We start from the raw sequence: 27,246 nt of genomic DNA, 5'->3' as shown, positions 1-27,246 counted from the left end.
CACCCCAGCTCCCCCCGGCGGCGGCGGCCATGTTGGCCCTGATCACGTGACCTGCTGCCGTCGCGCGCCAGGGTGAAAGTTCACGATGGCGGCGGGGGGTGGGGGGGCGACCGGACAAGGACCAGGAAACAGCTGCTCATACACCGGTAGTAACCGGCTGGGGCCGCCCTGGGGTCCCTCCCACCGTACGCAAAGCCTACCAGCCCCAGTTTTAGAGACCGCCTGGGCCTCCCACCCCGCTCCACGCGTCCGGCCCGCGCGGGACTTCTTCCGTCCCAGAGGCTCAGTCCCCACCCCGGCCCCGCTGCTGGCACTTTGCTGGGGAGGCGGCGTTTGGATTCCGGGTCGCCTCTGCCCCATTCGGGTCGCCATTCGGTCCCACCGAATGTCCCAAACTGTCCCGCCCCTAGCCCCTAGCCTTTCTGTAGTCCCGTTAAAGGATTCCCATTTCTGTGCTGTCTGCGAGACAGCCCCTGGAGCTTTCACAGGTGCCGCACACCCACGCGGCCACACTGGAACTCAACATCCCGCAAGCAGCCGCTTTTCTCCTGGGTGCTCAGTTCGTAAGGGGATACCGCCATCCACTCAGGTGTGCCCACACGGGAAACTTGAGAGGTGTCGTTGGACCGCCCCACCCTCCTTCATTCCTCATACTCCTTCCAACTTTAGATTCCAGGGAGTCTGTCTTTAAAGGTCTCGTAAGTTTTCTCATCTCCACTACTGCGTATCTCCTACTCCTCTTTCCAGACCTAAGCAAAAATATCTTTCTTTTCCTCTCATTAGAGTACTTCCATCTCTACCTTCATTAAAGCTCATACAGATTTTTATGGGGGGCTGACCCATGTGTGAGTTAGAGTTAGAGCCATGTGTGAGTCATACAGGTGAACCCAGAGTCCCTGCATAGCGCTTGGCATAGGCAAGACATCCCTGACGGTTTCTTCTACGACTATACCTGTCTTGGATGTCACTGCTCTAGTTCATAATTTGTGAGCTCTCAAAATTTGTTTCTCATTGGCCTTCTGGGCTTCAGTTTCTCTCCCTGACCATACTTCAGACAACAGTATATTCTTTGTATCTGCAAAATTGACCCTCTCTCCCTCTCCCCCACTTTTTAAAATCCTTCAGTGGTTCTCCACCTAGAAGATCTGCAGCATGCCACACAGGCCTTATTTGACCTGTTTTTTTTTTTTTTTCCCTTCAGACTCTTCTACCACTCTTGCTCTCTCCCTTTGCCATCCACACTCAGCTTTGCAGAGCTAACTATAGTTCTTCCAGTGCTTCAATGCTCTGGACTCTGGGCTAGATTATCCTCCATGCCTCCATATCCCCTGCTTGGTTAACGGTTGGTGGTTCTTGCCTTCAGGACTCTGATAAAGCTTCACTTTCCCCCAAAGGTTGGGTTAGTTGCCTCCTTGGAGTTTTCACCATCTCTTAGCTTGCTTCCTTCTGATCTTGCATATGGTGGTGGTTTACATATGTGTCCCTTCTATGGTGGGGGTGGGAGTGATGATGATCTCTATCCAGTATCCAGTCACCCAGCATAGGGTCTGGCATGCAGGAGATATCAGGGGTAACGGGAGAAGGATTTTTATAATGGAAGCCACTTAGCCCACTGCAGGGCTGGGAAACAGTTTAGGATTCAGGGTCAGACAGATCCCAGTTCAAATTCTGACTCTGTTCCTCATAATTTATGTGTTCCCAAAAAAGTCACATCCCCTCTCTAGGCCTGTTTCCTTAGCAGTAAATTGGGGGCAATGAATCCTAGCCTGCACAATTGCTATGAGGATAAAATGAGGAATGGTTAAGAGGGTTAGGTAACCCAGCAGGGACTAAGTAAATGGGAATCCAAACCAGAAACCAATACCCCATGCTTTCAAGACCTACTTCGATGGTTTAAAGAAAAATCCAACATAACTGACCAACTAGTACATGCCAGGCATGGTGTAAGGATCAGGGGATGGGATACCCAGCTAGCCCCTGAGGTTTCCAGCTTCACCTCCTGACAATTCCCCTTGGGTTTTACATGCTAACAAAAGTGAGCTGCTAGCAGGTCCCCAGATACATCATTCTGTGTTGCACCTCTATGCTCTTTGCACAGTGTTGCCTTGAAGTGGCAGATGTTCTTCCTTGCCCATCAAAGTGAACTCCTATGTCTTCTGAAACCGTGTTCATTTGTTACCCCTTTGTGAAACTTGCTCTGATAAACCACCTCTTTATACTGTGCTATCCCAGAAACTTATTTATAACTGTTAGAGCACTTAAAACACTGGGCTATAATTATTTATTTGCTAATCTGACCCCTTGAAGGCAAGGACACTGGACCAAGCATGTTTGAGTACAGGAAGGGAGTAAAAAAGGATGGGACAATGTCCTTGCCTTGGAGGAACTCCCAGTCTAGTGAAACACTCATGCTCATTGTGATAGATTAAATACAGCCACAATTCTTTGCAGCTCCTTCTGTCAAGAGGACAGAATCCTCATCCCTTGATTATGGGTTAGCTTTGGGACTTGCTTTGTCAAGTGATGTGTCAGTTCCAGATTCTAGGCCTCAAGAGGTTTTGGCCTTCAGCCCCTTGGTGTGACACTACCCTGAGGCTGCCAAATAAGGAAGCCGATCTAACCTACTAGAGGCCCCATGGAAGAGAACCAAGGCACCCTGATCTCCCAGAATGTGAGGCTTTCCAGTCTAGTCCGGCATCTAGCTGAATGAGCTGTGTAAATGAGGAAAGGCCCAGTCAACTGAAAAACTCATGAGAAATAACAAATTGTGTTAAGCCACTGAGTTTTGGGATGGCTGGTTATATGTCAGTAAATAATGGAAACATAGCTAAATAGGTGATCACAATACAGGATGATAAGGGTCAATCATAGGGACATATAGGGTTTGTGAGAAGAGATAGCTAATCCAGAAAGGCTTCTTGGAGGAGACAGTATTTGGGCAGGATGTTGAAAGATTAATAGAAATGGGATGGGATGGGGTAAAATAGTCCCATTAAAAGAAACAGCATGTGTAAAAGTGTGCAGGCAAGAAAGGAACAGCACAGTCAGGGAGTGGTTAGCATTAATTCTGTAAGCATAGCCCATCGGATTCATGGAAGGCAGTATTAGGAATGGAAGTTGAAAATACAGGTTGAACCTAAATCACAGAAGACCTTGGTGCCATGTCTTAGCAAGCCAGGCCTGTGCCTGATGGTAGTTCTTAGCTCAACAGGTGCTGAGGCTGAATGCTGTGACTGAAGTGAGGGTGCCAGGATGCCCCCTAAGGGCAGGGCTCTGTCCATCCTCTGTGTTACAGAGCCTTGTTTCCCTATCTGACCAGAATTCCCTGGAGTTGGGTCGTTTCTCCACCTACATTTGGGTTGTCTGGGTAATAGTAGTGTTTCTCAGGGGCCCGACTGGACTGCCTCTCTAGAACCAGGGTTTATGAGAGGGGGGATCCCTCCCTGGGGCTCGCACTTACAGCTCTGCAGTTTGAGTCCCAGTACAGAGGCATCCAGCAGAGGAGGTGCAGTGGAGAACGGTGTCCACTCCGTTCTCTAAGCTCTGTATCCTGATGCCAGGCTGTGTCAGTTGGGAGGAAAGGGGGCCCAAAGGGAACATCTCTAATTCCCACAAAGGCTTCCTGTGTGCCGGCAGTGACCCAGGCTCTCCAGCCGGAATTGTAGGTCCCTGCTGCCATGTCTTTCCACGTCAGATCAGGGCTTCTGAGTTAAGGCTGCTTTCTCCTTTCATACTGGGACTCCCTGAGAAGCCCTGTTGCCATTAAGACCAATAATTCTTGGAGCAGGGCCCTGTTTTTTCCATCTGACTGGGGCTCCCAAGGGCAGGGCTCTGTCTCTCCTCAGACAGAAAGCTGCTTTCTTTTTCCTACCATAAAGGAGACCCATATAGAGCTGGGATGTTACCATTAGGGACCCCTCTTGCTGTGATCTTTGAGGACTGTGTGATTACTCCCTGTTCGCCCAATGCCCTCAGACAATGTCTTCTTGTCTTTTTCTGGGTCTGATATGAATGTTTGGCAGGATTGAATAGTTATTTGCTCAAGGGACCCTGGATTTGAAGTCTTCAGGGGCTTTGGGGCTGTGTCTCTGAGTCCCTCATGAAACCAAACCACATAGGATACCTCCTGATGGATGGGATGCTTCAGAAGTGCTTACAGCCCGCCAGAACCCAGGTGACCTAGGCATTGTTCCTTAAAACCTATCTGTTTAAGGCCCATTCCCTGACACCTGTGCCTTCTGGTTTCAGTTAGGGGCACTCAACACAGAGGGAACCAAATACAAGTTCTGGCTTCTCTTCTCACCTCCCAAGGAGGGGAGGAATTAGCACCAGGCATGTCCCACTAAGCTTTCACCATGTAAGCTTCCTTCTCACGCTCACCCACCCCCTCCTCACCTGGTATCTGTCTGAATGGTGCAGGTCATCAGTGGCAGAGGAGTGTGGTGATGCTGTTGGAGACTCTCCTTCCCTCTTGATTGAAGCAGACAACAGGAGGGACTGGAAGAAGAGAAAGAACATGTTACCTCAGGCCAAATGAGACCTGCAATCAATCAGTCCCCTAGAGTTCCCAGTCCGATGGAACTTTTGGGAGAGGGGCATAGAGGAAGGCAGAGGGATAGAGGCACTCCTGAGATTTGAAGGCCGGCTTTGAGGCCCTGGGGGTGTGGTTGTGGGAGAGGGTGGCTTGATTCCAGGGATGGGTAGAGACCTCTGAGAGGGTCCAAACCTCCCAGGTAATCTCTGTCCCAGTGCAGGTAGGACTCCCTGCCCACTCCCAGTTGGCTGAGGTAATACATGCTTTGTTCTCCTTCAGAAGCCGAATCTCTGGGACCCCTCTGAAGGACTGGGGGGTAAAGCCGCATATCTGCTGCCCTGCCTGCCCCTAATACAGGCTGAAGGCAGCCCTGCTACGGAGACAGTGAATTAAATAGTATGTATGAGTTTCCCGCGTGCAGCTAGGGATGTACGCTGAGTCCATTTATCCCTGTGCGGTGGCAATGACCCCAGTGAGAACCCTAGGAGAACTCACCCCCCCATGTCAGTCCTGCACAGCCTCCCCTACGTGCGCCTGCAGTGTAGATTAATAAACTGTCTGCTTTACATTGTGTGCAAGCGCCACAATCCTAAATACCACATGGCACGTTCAGCCTGCTCTTGCTGGCTCTTGCCAAGGCCTGTTCAGCTGCAACCTGGGGGCCCGGTGGCCTGAAAGCAATCCCTACTTCCTTCCCCCACCCTCTCCAGCTTGCACAGCTCTGAGCCGGAAGCATACAATTCCCTAGGAGGCCTCCCCAGCCGAGAAACCATGCCAAATCGCCAGTGACAGCCCAAAGAAAGCAATTTGGGAAAGATGGAGCAGCCATTTATCCTTCATCTCCAACCAAGCCTTAGGATGTGACCCGCATGCGGTGGCCAAGCTGAACATCCTTAGGCAAGGGCCCTGAGAAGGGAGGGGCAGCTGCTGGTCTGGTAGGGCTCCCTCGCCCCCAGAGCTGGCGGGGTGGGGGTTGGGGGGGAGGCTGGGAAGGGCCTGTGACTTGGAGCCCTTTCTTCACCCAGCCAGACCCAGCAGGAGGCCTAGTGGGTGACTAGGCCCCCACCTCAGATTGTGTTGGTCTTTCAGGCAATGTCCTTCTCCTTCTCTGGTCCCAGGGAGGATGCCAAGGTAGGGAAACAATGTGGGGTCTCTGCCCCATGGCCCCATGAGAAAGCTTGCTCTTGTGTGCCTCCTCTGGCCCCCCCATTCTCTTCTGGGTTAGAAGCCCTGAGAGGCCCCAGCATTACACCTGGGGCAAGCAGAATAAAAAAAGGTCACTGGCGCTTTTTAAACATGGACCAAAAAGCAGTAAAATGTGTTTTGAAAAAAAAATCCCGGCATTAAATCATGACTTTTTGCCTGGCTCTTCGCCTCATTAAAAGTGGCCTTTTGGAAGGTAAAATTATCATTGTAAGCGATAAGATCTTTAAGAAAATAATTCACGGCTTCTTCACCCTTTAATATGATAGCCGCCACCGGCTAATTTTTTTCTTAATGGCAATGAGGCCATCAATCTTGTCTGAGGCCCCCTCGCCCTCTCCTCTCCCTCCCTCCCTCCTTCTCCCTGTCCTCTCGGTTTCTTGCTTGAACCTTCTACCTCATGCCCCTTCCACCCATGACCTGCTTCCCTGAAGCCTCAGCCACAGGCAGGGGATGGTCAGCTTTGGGGGCCGAAATTGTCAGCTTTAGGGGGTATGAGCGTGAATTTGGAATTGAGTGAGCAGGGGTCCTTGCCTCCGAGTCTAATTATCAATATGTCTGTGTCGGCAGTGGAGGATCTGCATGTGTTTTAGGACTTCCTGTGTGAGTACTCTGACCTCGGTGTGGGTGCCTCTGCATATGTGGGGGGCTATGTATGGATGTGGATTGTATCTGTGTTTATCCTTAGAGCACAGGCCTCACTGTGGTCCAATCCCCAGCCCTGACAGCCACACTCAGGTGTCAGGTGTCAATGGTTGTGGCAGCGGCTGACCCGGCAGCTTGTCCATGGCCTACCTTCCTTAACCACAACCACCGAATGCTGCAGGCTGGGCCACGCTCTGTGAGTGCGGCTCCCCGCCTGTGCGAATCACAGCTGCCTGTCAACCCCCACCTTTTCTCTTTAGGCAGGAGGACTTCGCTACCTTGGGCAGGGCCTACACCTGTCCAAGACTGGGCCAACCTCTCTGTCCCCCACTCTGTCCAACTTTCTGTGTTGAGTGATTTCCTGCGTGAAGGTGCAAAATCCACTCCCACCCTTTTTAAAGGCCTACAGGGTTGTTGGGCCAACCCCTGGAGGTAATATTATCACTCTGGCTCCTTTTCTCCAAACTGCCCTTTCCGAGGTCACCAATGGCTTTAAGACTTCTCAACACAAGGGCCCCCTTCTCCAAACTTTCTCACTTTGACTGCTGACCACCCCATATGTTTTGGAACTTTTCTCCCTTAGGAGTCTGGGATACAGTGCTTTCCTGTGCTCATCCTGACTCCGGACTGTTCCTCCTTCCTGATGCCTGTACCTTATCTTGACTCCCCTATGCAAAGGTCCCCTGATTCTCTTCCTGGCTTGTCCTCTGATTTCTCTGTGCAGTCCTCCTGACTGATTTCATCCATTTCGGAAGCATCAACATCCATTCCTCCCTCCCTATAAAAAGGGCCAGGGATTCCTGCCTTTAAGAGTCATTGTGAGAACTTTTAAGAAAAGATGTTGCCTTACCAAGGGTGAGGAAGGGTTTAGTGAGTAGGGTTTAGTTCTCCTCCCCAGGTCCCCACTTCCTCAAAATCATCACCTTTGGGAAAGCAGTACCATCTGCCTCTGTGGCCACCTATGGGAGTTGTTGGTACAAATCACGTCATTGGAAGAGGCCTCTCTGGTCCCTCCTTTGAGCCAGCTACTTGCCCTTCATTTTTCCTTTCTCCATCTGATGCTCCCAAACCTCTCTCCCATAGTATCTGTTTAGAGGGGCAGACAGTCTCCTCAGATATGCTCAACATCCTCCCTGGCTCCCTGCTGCCCTCAGGACAAAGTATACACATACTCATGCACATGCGCGCGCGCACACACACACACACACACACACACAGACACACACGGTGTTGCTTCTAAGGCCTGTGCACTGTCTGTCTTGACCATTACTTCTATATTTTTCTTTCCCTGCTACAGCTTACCTTCCTTCTTGGAGTCTCCCCAGCCTTAGTGTTTGGGTCCCCATGCCCCCATGTCATTCTTAGCTTTGATTCCTATTCTAACTAGAAGAGGAAGAAGTCAGATGAACATATTCTGGCTCATACTCAGACTACATACACATTCTCTCTCTCTCTCTCTCTCTCTCTCTCTCTGTCTCTGTCTCTCTCTCTCTCTCAAGCACACAGGGCAGCCCTAGGCTTCAGACTGACGATCAAACCCTTGAGATAGCTGGGGATCCAGGAAGAGCTCCTTTTCCTCAAGAGGAATCAGTTATGGGTAAGCCTAGGTTAGGATGGGCAGGAGGAAACACACACAATTGTCCACCTACCTTGGGGGTGCCTGGAGCCATGGCATCCTTCAGAAGGGAATTCTTGCTGCCAAGAAAGAAGAGAACAGGGTGACTATCCCGCTTGCTGCCCAGGGCATGCAAGAGAAGAATAGCAAGAAGACCCCAAAAAGAGAAGGCATAGCCAGCTTAGCCCAGCCCTGATCAGCCAAGCTCTACCAAGGCCATTCAACCTCAGCTGGCCCTGACTAGCTCAGCCTCCACCAGGGACCAGTGGCAAAAGCTGGCTCCTGGGAGGGGGATAGAGACAGTAGGCATGGTAGGCTCCCCCATGAATCTGAGGAAAGGGGCTTTACCTGACTCCTGGTATCAGCCCTGAGGATTCTGCTTGTCCTGGATGCCCCCTTCCCTCCACCTCCTGTCCCCAGCCTGCTTTTAGCTCCTATGGGATTGGGGGTGATGGAGCTGACATGGCTCTTGTCAATTCTCCCTCCAACACGCTGCAAACTGCGTTAGGCCAGGAATGATCTCCCCCTGATTCAATTTGTCAGCCCCAGGCCCTCCGGCATCGGGCGCGGCAGGCGGGCGGGAGCTGGGCCCTGAAATATGGTGGGCGGCTCGGAGCAGGCGGGGGCGGGGGTGGGAGGTGATGGATGGGCTGTGGGGGAGGCGAGGACTGTGTTTAATAACAAAATTGGTATGCAAGGCCACATCCCGCGCTAAGCATGAGTGATCCAGAGCCACAAAGTATTACAAATCCCTGCTAAACAGATGCTGACAATGGAACAAGACGTATCAAATCAGATCCACTTCAGAAACATTAATATCCCTGTTCCTGTCCCTCCCTCCCTTCTGCCCCCACTGTGCTCACCACATCTGTGCTCACACATTCATGCACGTGCACTCACACACACATACAAATACATGCACGCAGAGGCGCTGGCTGATATGTGCAGGAGGCAGACACAGCCCATTCTATAGGGTCCCTGCACAGACACCTATACAAGCTAGTTGGGTAGAGCATGCCCACAGAGGTGTCGATAAAGCACAAAAGACACACAGACACATACCCAAGGCAGAGTGCATAGGACACACACGGACTCAGAGCATATACACAGGGAATACCCACAGGGTCAGACGTAGATACCCCAATATGTGAGCAAAAACATAGGCAGATTCAGATAAAGTAGCAGTTGTCCCCCAGGGCACACTTGGCAATGTCTGGAGACCTTTCTGGTTGTCGCAGCTGGGGGCAGGGAGTTTGCTACTGGCATCTGGTAGGTAGAGGATATTAACCAACATACAGTGAATGGGATAGCCCCTCACAACAAAGAATTATCTGGCCCAAGATTTCAATAGTGCTGAGGTTGAGAAACCCTGGTATAAAGGCAGATACACACGTATCCACTGTCCATAATTCTGTCAACAGTCACTCAGACACGTATGGTCACACCCAGTGGTTCAAACATGTTGTAAATAAAGACACATTCACAACAGTCACCCAGACTGTGAAGAGCTGCTCAGGCACCAACATCCACGTAATAAAGACATGCACAGATACGCCCACACGCACCAACACATGCCCAGATACTTACGCATCCACAAATGCAGACACATGTGGACACACACCCGCATAGATACACACATCACAGGTCTGAGCGTAAAAACAGAGCTGTTTGCCTGGCTGATCACATAGTTTGGGCATCACAGACTGGGAAGGACAGCCAGACCGGGTTCCTAAACAGTCCTTTTATTCCTGAGGAGCAACTAGTTTGAGTTCATTACTTTTAGCATTCTTTCACTCCGTCAACAAGTACTGACATCCCATTGTGCCGGGCACTGTGCCTGGATGGGTACAGAAATGAGGCATCTGCTGTGTGACATTCTTGCTGGACCCCTGGCCTGAGGTCTGAGCTTCATCTGAGCAGCATCAGGTTGGGACAGAAAAGGAAAGAGTGAACAATGATTGTGCACCAACCACTTGTGACAGGTATGGGCCGGGTACTTTATATGTGCTCTCTCTTTAATCTTCACAAAAACTTTACAGAGTTGACCCATGGAGGTTGAATGACACCTCTGTGTTCACACAGCTCATGTAGGGTCTGAGATTTGAGTTCATGTCTGACCGAGTCCAAAGTGCTGCTTTTCAATTGCCTGCGCTGATTTCCTAAAGATACTCAGGGGTTAGGATAGAGGACAGAGCTTGGAGTTCTTTTTCTCTCTCCACTTTGGGGAGTATCCTACTGATTCTGGGCTTAATTTCCTTGGCTGGTGAATAGAAATGAGGACATCTAGGGTGAGAATGTCCAGCCTCTCCCTTTGCCAATACTTTTACCTTTCCCTTAAGTCAGACTGGTACTACCTCAAGCTCCTGCCCTCTCTCTGAGCAAGTGTCCCCACCCCACCCTACCTTTCTTCCAACAGCCTGATCACCTCCAAGTGTGTTTGGTTCCCCAGAGACAGAATCTGGTGAAAAGCCTGCCTCTGAAAGGAGAGGTCTGAGCCTCAGAGCTATGGGCAGACTGGATCGTGCTCAGCCCATCGGCTCCTCTGCCTTCCGTCCCTCCCTGTTTCCACAGCCCACCCCCAACGATTTCCTCCCTTCTCAGTCACTCGCTGCCTAGTGATCCATGGGTTTTAAATTATAACTGGGACCCAGGAAACGCGTTCCTAAGTACAATATTCATGGGCTGGGCTGACACTTTTAATTAAGGTGATTTACACTGAATTATCCTTGGAAATAAAGAAATGGTGTGCTGCCCGGGAATAAACCATCATCACCAGCCGCCTTTGTAAGTTACACTTCGTTTTAATCTATTTGGGGAATTGTTTATCTAGTTCATTACCCAACCAAACACCGAGGCCGGCCTTAAATAAGGCTTAAGTGGGGGTGGGGGCACTGCCATCTCCATACCCCGCCTCTCTAGAGTCACCCAGCCTCCCTGTGGCTCCTTCCAGTCCTTTGAAAGCGCTGACCAGAGCGCTGGCTTCCCATGCTACAGGCCAGATCTCAAAGTGGCTTTGGAAGTCTCCCAGAAAAAGGCCTCCGGGCTCAGGTCTCGCCAAGCTAAGCATCACTTGCAGCTCTGTAATCTCTCCATGTGCAGGGCTCTTTCCTCTCTCTGGATAGAAACTCCTGTCTGAGGGCCACAGACAAGTCTGGGGGCTGCTCTCCACCAGCCTCCAATCTTCAGCCCCCATTTATGTGGCTGCCTGTCTGTATACATCCAGTCTCCACCCCATCACCATCCCAGAGACGTCTTAGGCTTAGTGTGCCCAGAGACCCATCCATTATTTCCTCCTTTCCTCAGAAACTTGCTTCCTCGCCATCATCACCCTTCCCATCACCCAGGTCAGAAAGCTTTTCCTGGTAAGTACCCTGCTTGCTTCTTGCTTCTTCCTCCACCAGTCTCACATCATTCCCTCTTCTCCATTCCCACTGCCCCTGTCCCAGATCAGCCTTATCGTCTGTCCCTTGGACCCTGCCCAACCTTCTCACCTGCCCCCCTTCTACCCCCCAATTCATGGTCCACACTGGTCTCCAGGGTGATTCTCCTACAGTTCTGCAATGTGATCAAACTTCCTGTGACTCACTAATGTTCTTCCAACTCCCCCACTACAGCTAGGACAACCTTCCAGCCCCGAAAGCCCCCTCCAATCTGTCCTCAGTCTAACTTTACCCTCCTTATTCTAACTAGCTGAGTCCTGGGGTCTACTGATACTCCAGTGCAGGACTGGGAAAGGGAAAGATAGAGGGCTGGGCAAGGGAGGGTGTATGGGCATAGCCTCTCTGATTCCAAATGTAAAAGTGCTTTTAAAAGTATAAATGCTCTCCAACAGGAGTTCTGACTCTTCTTCCTGTAGGTACCCGTGTGCCCATGCACCTGTGGGAATGAGCATGCGTGGAAAGTGGTTCTTTCAGGGTGTGTGTGTGGTGAGCACATCTATGCGTGTTGGAATGTGGGGGTGTGCGTGTGCCTGTAGGTCATGTGCACATATTCGCCTGTGTCTCTGAAAAGCAGCCAGCCCTAGTTTGAGAGCTGGGAGGTCCCTGGCTTCTCTGTGTGAGCCCTCGGGTGTGTCTGAAATAGCAGCCTGCCCCCCTGGGGAGGGGGGGCTGTTCTGTGCTGTTGGGCAAAGGGAGGCAGAAGGCACAAGGGAGGCAGATGGGCCCCTTGAACACAGGCACATCGTGAAGAACTTTTGGGGGTGCAGCCGTGTGTGAGGGAGGGAGGGAGGTGACCAAGGCGATGGAGAGCCACCCTGCAGCAGCATCTTATAGGCTCCAGAGCTGGCTGAGGGGTGGGAGAGCAAAAGAGGCAAAGGCAGGGTAAGAGAGGGAGGGAGAAAATTGGAGAGAGGAGGACAAGAAGGCAGGGGGGCAGGGAGAAGGGAGAATGGAGAAGGGAACACGCAGTGGAAGAGAAAGGGGTGGACGGGAGAGTTGGGGAGGAAGGCTCCGACCACAGGCCATGGATGGGGGACGCCCTCTTTTGGGTTGTGCCCAGCCACACACAAACTGCCCTTCTGCAGGACTCAGTTTCCCCATCTGTGAAATGGTTGGTAAAAGGTCCCATTCAGCTCCTGGAGCTGCCGGCGGGAGAGAGGAGGGAGGAGTCTCAGGGATCTCTGGAGCCCAGGTGCCACATCTTTTCCCAACTTCCTCTACTCTCTCCTCAGGCCTCCCAGACAGCCAGCAGGGGCGGGGCAAGGGCAGCCAAGGCTGGGGCCCTCCCCGAGCGCTACCCGGGCTCTGCGGCGCCCTCAGCCCGGAGGGAGCTGACACGCTCTTTGGGAATTTATCACGCACCCAATTACAATGTTAATTGGCAAGTTCCTGAAATCAATTAATTCGCAAATTTTTTCCAATTAAAAATCCAGATAAATCACNNGGGGCCACTTCTGTGGGTAGATGTGGATGCCTTGGGCAGTGCAGGTGTGGGGCACGAAGAGGAGGCTGTAGTGTGGCCCCCACTGAGGAGGCAGAAGGAGATCTTGGGCCCCCATTTTCCAGGCCCTTAGAGGTACACTGCTTTTAGAGGGCCCTACAGGGCCCTCCACACACATCTCTGCCTCTGTTCCTGTTCTTGTTGAGGGGAAGTCCTCTATTGGAAGTAAATTACCCAGACACCCTCCCAGATAGCTAAGGTGTGGAACTCATCTGTGGAAGGATGTGTCTTTAATGCTCTGCCCCTTCTAGGCTAGTCCCACGTGTGTGTGTGTGTGTGTGTGTGTGTATGTGCTGGGAGTGGTTTAAGAGAATGGCACCACAGTCAGATTGCTTGGATTTGAATCATATCTTTACCACTTTACAGGCTGTGCAACCTTAGAAAAGTCACTTAACCCCTCTGTACCTCAGTTTCCTAATCTGTTAAAGGGACTTAATAATTATTGCCTACCCTAGAAGGTTGTTGTGAAGATTAAATAAGTATAATTCAATGTAAAGTACTTGGCATGTAGTGAGTGTTCATACAGATTATTATTTTTATCATTTGTATAGTCTTCTGTGGTAGTTTTAAGTATTTTTCACAAAATTTTTTGATATTCTTCCTATCAAGAAATAGAGCTTATAGAGTTTAATTCTCCTCTCTTGGTGGGGGCTGGACTTGGTGACTTGCTTCTAATGAAGAGAATAAAATACAGTAGAAGCAATAGCGTATGACTTCTGAGACTAGAGCATAAAAGGCATTGTGGCTTCCTACTTAGTTTCTCTCTTGGGTCACTTCTCTGTGGGAAGTCAGACACCATGTCATAAGGAAACTCAAGCTGTCCTATGGAAAGACCCATGTGTGGAGAAGCCGTCTTGGGAATAGCTCCTACAGTCCCAGTCAGACCTTCAGATGACTGTGCCTTGGCTGACATCTTGACTACAGTCCCATGAGAGGCTGAGCCGAAAGCCACAACTACCCACAGCGACCCAACTAAGCTGTTCCTGAATTGATGGTCCATAGACACTGTGGGTAATAAATGTTTGTTGTTTCAAGCCACTAGGTTTGAGGGTAATTGTAACACAGTAGTAGATAATTAATACTTCTTCCTTCAAAATTCAGCTCACCTCCCTTAGGAGGTCTTCTCTGCTCTGTGCTGGGTTGGTGTTTTCTCCATGCCCCATAGTTCTTCCCATAGAGCGGCTTCTATCCCTCAGGGTTTCTATGGCTCAGCTCTCCTTACTCTCATGTAGTGAGCTTCTGGGAGTGGGGCCAGTTCTGGTTTACCTTTGGGTCACCTATATCCTGCATGAGGGATTAGTTGAGGGTAGATGGAAGGAGATCAGTCAAGTCTGGTGACTTGGACTGAACAGGAGGTGGAGTGGGGTTGGGAGTGGTGGAGCAGGCTGTTCCCCTGTAGCAGATAGTATTTCCCAGAAATGGCTACAACCACCCATGTCTCCCATCCCACGTGCTCTTCTATAATATAACCTTCTATAATATGGCCCTGCCACTCTCCCATCAAAAAGTGGGGTGTATATCTTCTCTCCTTCAATCTGGCTGGGCTGACACTGCCTCGACCAATAGAGTACAGCAGAAGTGACACTGAGTGACTTCCAAGGCTAGGTTGTAAAAGGTGATCCAGGTTCCATCTCATTGGCTGGGACATTTGCTTTAGTACCCTAATCTGCCACATAAGAAGTCCAGCTACCTGGAGGCATCATGCTAGGAGAAGGCCCAGGCCACATGGAGGAGCCAAGTGTAGGTACATTGGTCACAGCTCCAGCTGAAGTCCCAGCTGACAGCCAGAATCAGCTACCAGACATGTGAGTGAAGGGGGGTCCAGATGATCCCAGCTCCCAGCCACCGCGTCTTCCCAGCTGGGGCCCCAGGCATCCTGGAGCAGATGCAAGCCATCCCCCTCTGTGCTCTGGATTCTTGAAGTCACAGATGCCATGAGTATAATGAAGTGGCTGCTTGAAATTGCTAAGGTTTGGGGTAATTTGTCGTACCTCTCCTCTGTTCCTTTGATAACCTGGCTCCTCTATAAGCCCCTCAAGGAGGTTCTGCCTCATCCTTCAGGCAGGAAGAAGGGGGGTAAAGGTAGAACAGGGGGCACAGCTAAGCTTGATTGTTACCTTTCAGATCCCGAGATTGATAGAGAAGGTAGTGCTTACTCCCCTGGATGGCAGCACGAAGCTGCACTTCTGGTCAGCAGGGCAGGTCTAGCCCCTGCTTCTGGAACCCTAACCCTGAGGCTTAGCATGGCAGGACAAGGGCCGTGGCAGTGGCTCATCCCCTTTCCCACTCCTCTTGTGCCCTTTAGAGGTGGAGGCCTGAAGAGGGGTCACTCTCCTCCCATCTCTGAAAATACAGCAAGAAGGGAACTGCATCACCATTCAGCTGCAGGATCTGAGGACTGAGAGCAGAGTAGAGGAGAAGGACAGCAGGCCTTGCCTTCTATCTAGAGGCTGGGCTGTAGGCCCAGTGGCTGCTCCTGGGACCTGGCATCCAGAACCCTGAGTGGAACCCTCTGGCAGGCAGGCTCCCCCAGGGGGGTGGCTTACCTGGCAGGCAGCTGGGCCAGCTGTTCCAGTTCTTGCTCCATATGCTCCTGCAACTCGCTGGGCCTTAGCAGGACCTGGCAGATGGGGCAAATAGGGGCCTGGCTGTCAAACAGTGCTGCTGCCTTTTTCTTACCTGGAGAGGGAAGAAGAGACAGACAGATAAGCTGGGTTAGTCTGTGGATGGATGGAAACCCAGTGTCCCAATCCTCTAATCCAAGCGTTCTGCTGCCTCCTAGGGCTTCCTGGCCTAGAGAGGGGTTGAGCCCAAGGGTCTCAGAGCCCATGACCATCCACTCTTCTCTGTAGCTCCAGGGCCCATGAACGGTACCTCCTTAGCTGGTCACTCCTCTGGGAAATCTATCAGGACACAATCAATGCTCTGTGTAATCAAACCTGGATCACTTCATTTCATACAGGTTAGGGAAGGTCTTGGTTTAATCATACCATCACTCAGCATATCCAGTGACCCCTTTTTCTCCCCTTTCCTCACTGCTTTCATATTCCCCAAATCTGGAGAAGGAAGAAAAGAGGGAGAAAAGGGACTCGTTCCTGCATTCCTGTTGTTATTCAACAAACATCATCTGAGATCTACTCTGAACCAGCCCTAGCGCAGAGCAGTTGGGGCCACAGCATATAATCAGATCTAGTCCCTGGGAAAGACCAAAAAGAATCCACATGATTTCTGGGGTACTGTTCTCTTCAGTTCCTCACCTTCCCAGGGTTCTTTCCATAGCCTCTTCTCTCCCTATTCTGTATGCTGCTGGATCATCTCCTTCCTTCTTATGGCCCCAATCCCCATCTGTGCCCCGTAGACTCCAGAATCTGTATCTCTGCCCCAGATCCCTCTCTGGTTCTCTCGGGCCCTGTATCCAAGCACCTAATGTGTATCAATGCCTGGGTGTCCCCCAAGAATCTGAAACTCAATGATCCAAAAACAAGTTCTTCAGCTTCTTCACCCCTTGTGAGCCTGCTCCCTGTTCAGCAGTGCCCATCTTAGTTAATGACACTAATGTTCACCTGGTTACCCCAGCCAGTAACCTCTGCTTCCCCCCTGTGATCCCTTCCGGTACCTTACTGTCCCTCCCACATTCATTTAACCCCCAAGTTCTATTCGTTCTGCTTCTTCAGGATTCCTGGAATCTATAGTCTTCCTGTTTGGGTCTCACTACCTCTCACTTGGTTCACATTATTGGCCTCTTGTGAATCTAACAGAGTCTGGGTTTCCCCCTCCAAAATATCCTTCACATTGTATGGGAGCACAAGTGGGTATTCTGCTGGTTCTCTAGGCTTGGGGGCCAGCTGGGAGCCTGAACCTCATTCCCACTCTGTCCCAACTCTGTCGCTGCCTCTGTTGCTGATGGTAACCAGAACACACTATGCTAGGAAGGAGCCTGAAGGTTGCCTAATGCATACCTTCTGGGGAGCATAAACCCCCTCCCTTACCACTCTCTCCACCCAGTGCTCTTCTGGCCTCTGCTTAAGGCGTGGAGATGAGGAGGCCTGTTTATCCAGATATATCCTTGCCTATCCATGTAAACTGTAGAAAGACTTTTTAAACAATTTTTTTAATGTTTTATTTTATTTTTTGGGAGACAGAGAGAGACAGAGGACAAGCGTGGGGGGGGGGTGCGGGAAGAGAGAGAGACACACACAGAATCCAAAGGTAGCTCCAGGTTCCGCGCTGTCAGTGCAGAGCCCAATGCAGGGCTTGAACCTATGAATGTGAGATCATAACCTGAGCTGCAATTAGACACTCAACCAACTGAGCCACCCAGGTGCCCCTGTAGAAAGATTTTTTTAGCTTAAGCCAAGATCTTTCTCCCTTCTTCTTCTTCCCACTTTTGTCCTGAGAGGGTCAAAATTAGCTTTCAGAGAGATAAAGGCCATGCCAGTGATGACCAAGGTGGTTGTGAGGGGTTACCAGATTAAATATAAGATGCTCAGGTAAAACTGAATTTCAGGTAAATAATGAATACTTTTTTAGTCTAAGTATGTCCCAAATATTGCATGGCACATACTTATGCTAAAAGTTACTCATTGCTTTTCTGAAAGTCAAATGTACTTGGGCGTTACATATTTTTATTTGCTAACTCTAGCGCCCCATGCCTGAAGGAGCTCCAGCTGAGCACAAGAACCCACCTCCCTTTGACACAAGGTTGAGGATGGTCACAGCCCTCCTGGATGCCCAGACTGAGTCATTTGAGAGCTCAAAGGAGGGAGTAGTTCATTCTGGCGGCGTGTTTTGAGGAGTGAAAATAGAGAAGTCTTAACCAAAGAATGAAATTTAAGTTGCATCTTTGAAGTGTTCCAGGTAGAAAACAGGAGCAAATGAAAGTGAATGCCTACAGTCTCTTGTGGGCAGGGGCTACTTCTTAGCCAACTTCATATTTATAGACAACTGAGAACAGACCTGGCAGTGACTCGATGGGCAATAACGAAGCATGGGAGAAGAAAACAGGAAAGGGAAAGGGGGTAGGAGTGAAGATCGGATTGTCCTAGAAGCCAGATGATCTTCGTAGAGCTGAGATGTCCACTGTGGAGGCTTCGTGTGTGCCAGGGTGGGGTGGGTGTGGCTCCAGTCTGTGTGGTCAGGTGTCTGAGGAGGCGAAGGGGCCTTGCTGATCACGTGCCTTGGTGGCTATGCCTTAGATGCTCGGAGGACAGCTGGAAGCTGTGAGTTAAAGCAGGTGTGGCCTGGTCTGGAAGATGGGAGCTGAGGATTCTAGGTCAGCTCTGCCTCTAACCTCATTCAGCCAGAGAATCTCAGAGGTGAGGGAGACCCTAGAAATTCTGCAGGCCATTACCTTTGTTTTACAGATAGGGAAAGTAAGGCTCAGAACTGGATAGTGACCCCTGTGCTCAGCTCATGATCTCATCGCCTCATTTACTTATTCACTCAAGCAACATTAAACAATTCTTTTATGTCAGGCATTATTCTAGGAGAAACTGGAGTTCAGAGATAAATACAACAAAATGTTGGCCTGAAGGAGATCACAAAGTTAAGCAGGAAAGCCACGGAAGAGGCAGTGGGTCCAGTCAGTACAGCCCTGACCAGGCCCGAGGGAGGGACGAGTGGGCACCCCAGGGTGGAGGCAGGAGGGGCCAGAAGACGGTTGGTAGGGTCCAGGGGAAGCCAGTACTTGATAGAAAGCATGAAGGATAAATAAGGGAGAGACTTGATGAGGCTGTCAAAATGGCAGCACCTGGGGCATAAGGGGGGGAAATGGTAAGAGAGGAGACCTGCAAAAGGAGATTCAGGGCATGGGGTCTATATTTCCGAGGTGGAAATATCAGGGTTTCTGCCCATTAGCCTGAGACACCAACTCTGGCTTTTAGGGATTCCTGGAGCCCAGAGTCTTCCCTTTGAGGCTGGGGCCAGGAATCAGCATTCCCACATGCTTGTTCTCTGCTTTGCTGCCACAGAGATCTACTTTTCTGAGCTTGGCCTCAGTTTCCCTATTGGGACAATGGGTCCTCTTCCTGGCTCCCAGTGTCAGGAATAGCACTGACAGGGATCAGCAGAGGACCCTGCAGCCTATGCCCTCCATCCCACTCCCATTTTCTCAGGGGTTAGAGCGGCAGGTGTCAGCCTGGCCATGGGCCCCCTGCTTCCCCTCCCCCGCTGTGTTCCCTATAATTTTATATTGAGACCTGTGGTCATGACGTGGGTTTTACTGCACTAACGACATGGCCTGCCCAGGTTTAATGACAAAATCCATACTCTGGCCCTGGGCCTGCTCCTCGTTTGCATAATTCCCAGAATACAGCTCCCTGAAGCTTTTGACCTGGGCCATTACAGTGGCCATAAAACGGGCCATAAAACCGCTGGGAATGGCCAAGAGGAGGGGGCTGTGGTCTTGTGGGGGTGGGAACAAAGTCCTCAACCCCCTACTCTTCCTAAGCCTGGGAGTAGGCGTCCTCTGGCTCTTCTCTTCCACAGTTCCGAGAATCTAAGAGTCCTTCTCAGGCTGGAGAGATCTCCGGAAATCCCTAGTCCAGCTGCCCCTGTGATGTGGGAGTCCCTTCTCCAATGCCAAAGCTGGCATCACAGGTAGGCAGACGGAGTCTCCAGAGGCAGGCTGTCAGGAAGCATCTTCTCACTGAGCACGCCTCACTCCTGCCCCTGTCCCGTGGCCACCCCGCGGCTGGCCAGGCCTCTTTGCCACAGGTGGGTCCAGGTCATGTGGGCCTAGGTTGAATCTTGTCCTTCTTCAGGAGGCCTAGCTCCCCAGGGAGGTCAGGAGGCAGGCTGAGCAGCACAGTGGGGAGACGTGGGAAGCATGAGGGACTGGGGACAGGGACTGGGACGGGCTGTCAGTGCTAAAGATGATGAATGGGGGAGGTGAGGCGGGAGGCCCGGTGTTATCGGCAGTGGATGGCGGAGCAGGCGCTCGCCGCTCCCGTTAATCCCCGGGCGCTGCCTCAGCCCTTGCACTGATAACGAGGAAATGGGACTGACAACAATTTTTAGCTGAGAGATTCTTCACCAAAATGCCAGGCGGCCGGAGGTCTGACAGCGCCTGATTGAGTGTGTGAGTGTGTGGGGGGAAGGCCCGCGGCCCCCTCCCCTCCCATGCAAAGATGGATCGCTCATTCCGCCTCCCGTCCACATTCATTACCGCACCTCCCTCCCGCCACCTCCACCACAGCGCCTGCCACCTCCACTTTTCTGCCTGCTGCAGGTATCCCCTGAAGCAGCAGGAGAGCAGGGAGCAGAGGGGCCTGACCCTGTCCTCAGCCTTACGCAGGGCAACTCAAGCTCAAAGAGCCAGAGGTGATTGTGGGGTCAGGCTCCTTAGCTGTGTGACCTCCAGAAGGCTCCTTTCCCTTTCTGAGCTGCTTAGAATACTCCACACCCAGAACAGCCATGCTCCACCAGGAAGTGACTGCAGGCTGTGAGGACGGATAGGCAGGCTGAGGAGAGAGGAGCAGTTAAGCCAAGCAGCCTTTGCCTTGCCGGGGCCAGGCTCCAACCAGTCCAGCAGTCAGGCCTTGGAACTGGGCCTCGGGCACCTGGGGTCCCAGATCAGCCCTCTGCTGCCCCCCTCTGTTAGGAAGTGCTGACCATTGGGGGCAGGCAACTCAAGGGCCCACCAAGCTGCCCCATCTCTGCCCTCTCCCATAGTGAAGCCCGGTCAGACCTGGGCGCTGGAGGAGGGGGACTCGTTCAGAGGGAAAGCCCTCCCTTCCTGGATCACTGACCCACGTCCAATCCTGCAACACGCCTGCTGTGGGATTGCTTCTAGGGCTTGGCCTGTTTGGTCATGTCCTAGCTCTGTTGCCTGTGGCTTCCATTCTTGCCTCTCTGTTCAGATCCCATCTTCACGATCTTTTCTCTGCAGACCACAGAAAGCAGGTCTTGACTGCCTGGTGTCTGATTTAAGAAGGGGGAGGGTTTAAACGAGGGTGAGGGTACTGCTAATGATAAATGGCAAGAAAGGCGGGGCCTTTTAAGAGAATGTATGTGTGTGTTTGTGTGTACACACAGGTGTGCCCCACCGTTCCCTTCCCTGAACCCCCTGTAGAACGGCTTTCAGTTCCGGGTGACCAAGACACAGAGGAGCCTTCAAGCAGAATTCGACAGAGTTATCTCTCATTAGCTGTGAGACCTTGGGCAAATCACTTAACACTCTGATCTTTAGTTTTTCCTTGTGTTAAACAAGTATGATAATATCTAACTCCCAGGACTTTTGTGAGGATTCAACGAAACCAGGGCTCTCTACAAAGTGATGGCTCATTATCATCTCTAGTAGGATACTAGCAGAGTTTGTTGTTTGTTCCTGTATCTATCCCCTTCTGATGGGGCCTGGCCTTGCCCTGTATCTGGCCTTCTTCTCTGCTGTGGTCAAGACTGAACCATTCAGTAGGAACTCTGGCCCTGACCCTTCTGGCCTCCATGGAGTTCCTTCTTCCCATCCATCCACACGCATATATCTATTGATTGGTTTGTATGCCAATATATCCATCTGTCCATCCATCTAACCATTTATCCACTGTCCATTAATAATAATAACTGTTTATTGAGTGTTATAATGTGTTAGGTTGTAGGTTTAATGTTGCACATGGTTTATCTCATTTAATCTTTACAACAGTCCTGTGAGGTGGGTATTATTATTGCAATCACACTGATGAAGAAAATGAGGTTCAGAACAATGAAACGACAGAACTAGAAGATTCAGAGCAGGATTTAAATTCAGGTCTGCCTGACTTCACAGCTAGTGTTCTTAACCATTGCATAATACCCAGCTATTTACCTACTTATCCACTCACCTAGGCAATAATTCGATAGTATTTAATCAATGTCCATCGGATAGTGATGATGGGTCTGCTACCCTATGGATGTCATGCAATAATGAACAAGACAGGGACATTCTCTGCCCTCAAGGAGCTTAGGAACTGACTGAAGATAGAGACGTTCAACAAATGTCCCCAGAGTGGTTTTAGAAAAAGGTAAGTACATGGAACTGTGGGAGTATATCAGCGGGCCTGGGAGGTGAAGGAAGTGACATCCAAGCAAAGGTGTGAAGGATCAGACGGAACTGGTCAGGCAATAATTGTGGAGAAGTGGTGTTCTAGGTACAAAATAGCATGTTTGAAGGTACAGAGGGAAGAAAGCCCCACTGAAGAAGTGAAAAGTGTCCAGTGTGGCTGCAGCAGAAAGAGTGATGGGCAGAGTGTGAGAATGAGAGAGAGGCCAGGTCCTGGAGGACTTTTTAATTATGTTAATGATTTTGGTTGTTTTAAGAAAAATGTATACTTAGTTATTTATTTTTGAGAGAGAGCAAGTGAGTGAGAGAGCACATGTGAGCTGGAGAGGGGCAGAGAGGGAGACAGAGAATCCCAAGCCAGTTCCTCACTGTCAGCACAGAGCCAGAAGCCGGGCTGGATCTCATAAACCGTGAGATCATGACCTGAGCCAAAATCAAGAGTTGGAAGCTTAACTGACTGAGCCACTCAGGTGCCCCTGTTATTGTTGTTTTCTAACATACAGTGAGAGGTCGTTGAAGAGTTTTAAGCACGAGAGAGACATATCAGACTTGCATTTAAAAAAGATCATTCTGCTGCATCTAGTGGCTCAGTTGGTTAAGCGTCTAACTTTGGCTCAGGGCATGATCTCACGGTTTGTGAGTTCGAGCCCCGCATTGGGCTCTGTGCTAACAGCTCAAAGCCTGAAGCCTGCTTCAGATTCTGTCTCTCTTTGCCCCTCCCCTACTCACACACTGTCTCTGTGTCTCTCAAATATAAATAAATATTAAAAAAAATTTTAAAGATCATTCTAACTGCAAAGTATAGAACGGTCTGAGGGGGCAAAGTAGAGAATGCAGGAAGGCTCTTTAGAAGGTGATCTCACTAATTCAGGGGAGACATGATGGTGCCTTGCTGGAGCATAAGGATGATGATGATGATGATGACGATGACGATGGAGGGGAACTGAAAGGGACGGGTTGGATCTGGGGTTCAAGGGACTGAAAGGAGCCAACAGTGATTCCATGGTTTCTGGCTTGAGCAACTGCTGGGTGATAGACCATTTACTGCCTTGTACAATAGGAGGAGGGGCAGCAGGCTTGGTGAGGAAAAAAATGAGTTCAGTTTGGATATAGTACTTACTCTGAGGAACCATTAAGACATCCATGTGAAAATGTTTTCTGGGCACTCTATGGGAGCTGGAGCCAGAATTACGGAGCTGGAGACATTGACATAGAGGTAAGAGGTAATGTTCACTAAGGCATCCTCTGTGCCTGGCACAATGTCTGGGATATGGTAAATACCCAATAAATATTTATTGCATGAATAAATAAGTTACTGAAGTTAAGAGTAGGTGAGATCACCTAGGGAGGGGGTATACAGAAAGAAGGAGCCGGAATAGAACCCCGAGTAACTCCAACAGGTGGAAGAAGTTTAAGTCATCAAAGACTAAGAAAGAACAGTCAAGAGGAGGATGAAAACAAGCATGGTGTCATCAAAGCCAAGAAGGAAAGAGTTTCAAGGAGGGGAGGAGGGGTGTCATTGATAGGGTCAAGAACATAAGGCATGAAAATGTGCCCTCCACCCGTTGTGTCCACAGTACAACCATCTGCCCCCACTTCATCCATCCATCACAATCCGACCACGGGCATACTCATCCTCCCCCCTCTCACCCATCCCCTTTCCCCTTCTCTTCCCGCCAGAAAACCATGATTGGCGCCTCTGCTGAGTGTGGGACAGGAAGAGTTAACATGCTGACAGATGGCATTTTTTACCTTCAGTCAATGTGAACAAGGCCCCAAGACTATGATTCCAAACATCTGGATTTCATCAATATGTGATCTGTCATCGTATATTGGCATTCCCTAGTCCCTGCGCCAGAGCAATGCGGCTGGTTTTATTAATACGTCAAATACATTATCCGTGTAATACACTTGTCTGGCTGGGGCCTCCCGCTGGGGCGGGGCGGCGGATTTGAATGTATGATGAATCAGTTTGCATTACATGTTCGTAAGTCATCATTTGTCAGGATTAATAGGCATCCCTGGTCGAGGAGGTGGGGGTGGGGCAGGCAGAGGAGAGACGGGTATTTAGCTATGGCCCATATTTATCTGCCAGTACCCAGGGATGCCCTGAAAACCACTGTATGCCCTCCTGCCCAGACTCCAGGGCAGTGGCTAGTGCTCAGGGGGCAGAGGTGACATTTTTAGCAGTTTCTGAGTCACCTGGAACCAAATAGGCTTATTTGTCTCTGCTTTGGAATTGCCAAACAACCAAAAAGGATATGGCAGGGGCCACTTGCACAAGCTGGCTCTTACTCTCACTCTGAAGGACTCAGAATTCCTTCTTCCAGGGAGCTTTCCCCAACTCGTCCAGACTATACTAGGTGCCTTCTCTGTGTTCCCAACGCCTCTTGTGCCACCTCTAGTGACACAGTGTTATGATTGTCTCTTCTGTGTCTGTCACCCTCTTTAAACTGTAAATTTCTTTTTAAGAAAAATTTTTTTAATGTTCATTTTTGAGACAGAGGGAGAGAGACAGAGTGTGAGCAGGGGAGGGGCAGAGAGAGAGGGAGACACAGAGTCTGAAGCAGGCTCCAGGCTCTGAACTGTTAGCATAGAGCCCAGTGTGAGGCTAGAACTCATGAACTGTGAGATCATGATCTGAGCTGAAGTTGGACGCTTAACCAGCTGAGCCACCCAGGTGCCCCTAGACTGTAAATTTCTTGAGGGAAGGATTAACTTATTTACTACTACAGCCGCAGCATCTAGCAAAGGACAGCCCGGAGTAAGAAAATAATAGTGATAGTAATAGTAACAGTAGAAATCAATAAATATTCTTTGAATGAACAAATGAATAAATGACCATTGACCTTGCCAAACTCCCCCAAAAGATGAAGAGGTTAGCTGAAAGACATCGTGGGGGTTTTCTCTGATTCCTTGCCTCTACTCTGACCCTTATCTAGGGTCTGGTCTGGTCATCTATCCTATACATGCTTTTTCCTTAATTTGCTCCTCTTCCTTCCGTAAGAAGTGCAGACTCCACAGGCAGCACCAGGTTCCGTACATGTGACATTTATACACAGATATAATACACAGGGTGCCATATTTATGCCCACATGCCATCTTCCCTTTTCTCTCTCTGCCTGCAAAAGCTCAGATTGGCACTGCCCCCTCTACGTGGCCTCCTGCCAGCTCTCGGTTCTTGTAAAACAAGAACCTGGCTGGTGCCCTGACCTACTGTGATGCTATTTACTCTCTCAGCAGTAGAGGCGGCCTGGTTTGAGCCCAGGCATGTCTCTTGGGTGGCCGATGGCAAACGAATGCAGAACGGCCAGGTGGAGGCCAGTGACCCTATGGACAGGTTTAGGCTCAGACTTGGGCTCGAACTGGAGCCAAGGGCTCTGGGCCAAGTCATGATCAAGCTCACTGAGCCTATGGCGTAGAACTCCAATTGTTGGCCTCACCAGCCTTCGCTCCACTGAGTACACCAGCCAACCTGTGTAGAGACTGGCGGGGCTTCAGGGCTCACCGTTATTTCATACCCCTGACCTTGGCTGTCCCAAACATAACTGCAGCCTCTCTCCTCTTCTACAGGTACAATTCAGAGCCCCTCCTCCCTTAGCTAATAACTTCCAGACAGTGACCTGGGCCGGGCCGGCTGATGGTAGGTGGGGCAGGTGGAGCCTCTCAGAGTTCTCTGCGATTAGCCATTACTGACTGTAGAAAAGGGTCCACTTCAGGAAAACATGCACATATGGACATGCACACATATCCTCTCAAATGGCTGGACACACACATGCACGTGAGGGCACTGGCACACACAGGTGCTCACGCAGGTGTGGTTATTTTTTTTACATCTAGATAAACACACCTGAGCACCTATGCATACATATCTGTGCGTGTAGACTGAGTATACCGATACACTCACCCCCGCCTGCCCGCACACTTCACTCTCCCCCAATGCCTTCCTCGCCATGGAGCCAAAATGCTAAGACTGTACTGTTTAAAGTAAAGTAAATCCAAGTGTGCTTTACCCCCTGCTGGCTGTGACTATGGGCTTATAAAAATGAAGTGGGAACCTCTACAGCTGCGGGCAATAAATCCTGAACCACTGAGGAGGGCATGTTACCTGCTTTCTGGGTGGATGGGTGGGACTCAGGGCACTGATTACAAGTGCCTGCAGGGCTGGGTGGGCAGCCGGCCAGCTGCTCGGCCTCAGGCCCTGCCTGGGAGCCCGGCCCAGGCCAGCTGTCTTCCACAGACCTGCGAGGTGAAGACGCCCGGAGCCCTAGGCAGTGAGCGAGGACCAAGAGAAGAGAAGAGAGAAGTAGGGGAGGAGAGGACTGGGGTGAGGAGAGTGAGCAAGACAGGCACGTGCTTGCTGAGGCTGAGGGGAGCCCTCGCATCTGGAGATCAATTAGCATCAATTACTGACTTCATTTAATTGTCGTCCAAGATGAATTTGTCATTTTTAGCTGGGAATTAATGGGAGACCTTCACCTCTCCCTGGCAGCAGCCGTGGAGCCAACAGCGGTCACCTCAGCCTCCTAGGAGCTCTGAATCCTGCTCAAGGCCGGGGCCGGGCTGGGGCAGGCAGCTAGCGGGGCTTCTGTTCCCCGGGCAAGTTCTTGCCTGCCCCAAGCCCAGCCAGCCTGGCCCACTCGCACAAGGCCAAGGTGGGGGCCGTGGGTCCTGCATAGCAGTCCTTCGCAGCCTCTGGCTTCAGCCAGAAATTAATTTGCTGGGCTGAGCATGTTTACCTTTTCCCAGCAAAGGCGAGACAGTAAACAGCGGACCGGCGGCTGAAATTGAATTGATAACTGCATCAACGTGCCAGATAACGCCTAAAATAATACGCCGATAAGGAAATTCGATTTGATTTGCTGCTGCGCATCAGATTGGCCCCATCTGTAGCTGCCTGTAATCATTTTCAATTGCGTTGGGAAACCTTATTTGTCCTTAAATATTTCTGTCATTTTTCATTGCTGGCGACAGATCCTTGGGCAGGTGGCAGGGGTGCGCTGCCTCTGTGGGCGCGGGGCAGCGGCCCGAGGAGGAGGGGTGGTGAGGACTCGGAAAGGAGGCAAGGAGCAGGCAGCCGGGCGGTGACAGCTGTTCCTCCAATCAATCACGCTGTCGACAGGGAGGGACGACTGGCTGGCAGAAATTGAGTTTGCCTCACAGGGGACGATTGAGCAAATTAATAGCCCATTAGCCAAGCAGTGACCTGAGAAATGAAGGTGCAGGGGTTCCTGCTCACTCAGGCCGGGTGGGGTGGGGCAGGGCAGGGGGAGG

General features: G+C 50.7%; 1 protein-coding gene across 1 annotated transcript in view; it reads right to left on the bottom strand.

The window, feature by feature from the left end:
• Positions 1-27,246, bottom strand: part of RNF220 (ring finger protein 220) — a 224,773-nt gene that overhangs the window by 19,197 nt on the left and 178,330 nt on the right. The window contains exons 2-5 of the mRNA XM_077752183.1: positions 15,485-15,617; positions 8,032-8,077; positions 4,396-4,497; positions 3,461-3,561 (exon numbers count right to left, since the gene is read on the bottom strand). Coding sequence (XP_077608309.1) covers positions 3,461-3,561; positions 4,396-4,497; positions 8,032-8,077; positions 15,485-15,617 — 382 coding nt within the window. The remainder of the gene's footprint in view (positions 1-3,460; positions 3,562-4,395; positions 4,498-8,031; positions 8,078-15,484; positions 15,618-27,246) is intronic.

The sequence above is a fragment of the Crocuta crocuta genome, unplaced genomic scaffold (assembly GCF_008692635.1).
Source record: "Crocuta crocuta isolate KB4526 unplaced genomic scaffold, BGI_CrCroc_1.0 scaffold367, whole genome shotgun sequence".
In the NCBI taxonomy this organism is placed as follows: Eukaryota; Metazoa; Chordata; class Mammalia; order Carnivora; family Hyaenidae; genus Crocuta; species Crocuta crocuta.
The sequence above is the reverse complement of the archived record's forward strand: the minus strand, read 5'-3'. Positions and strand labels throughout refer to the sequence as shown.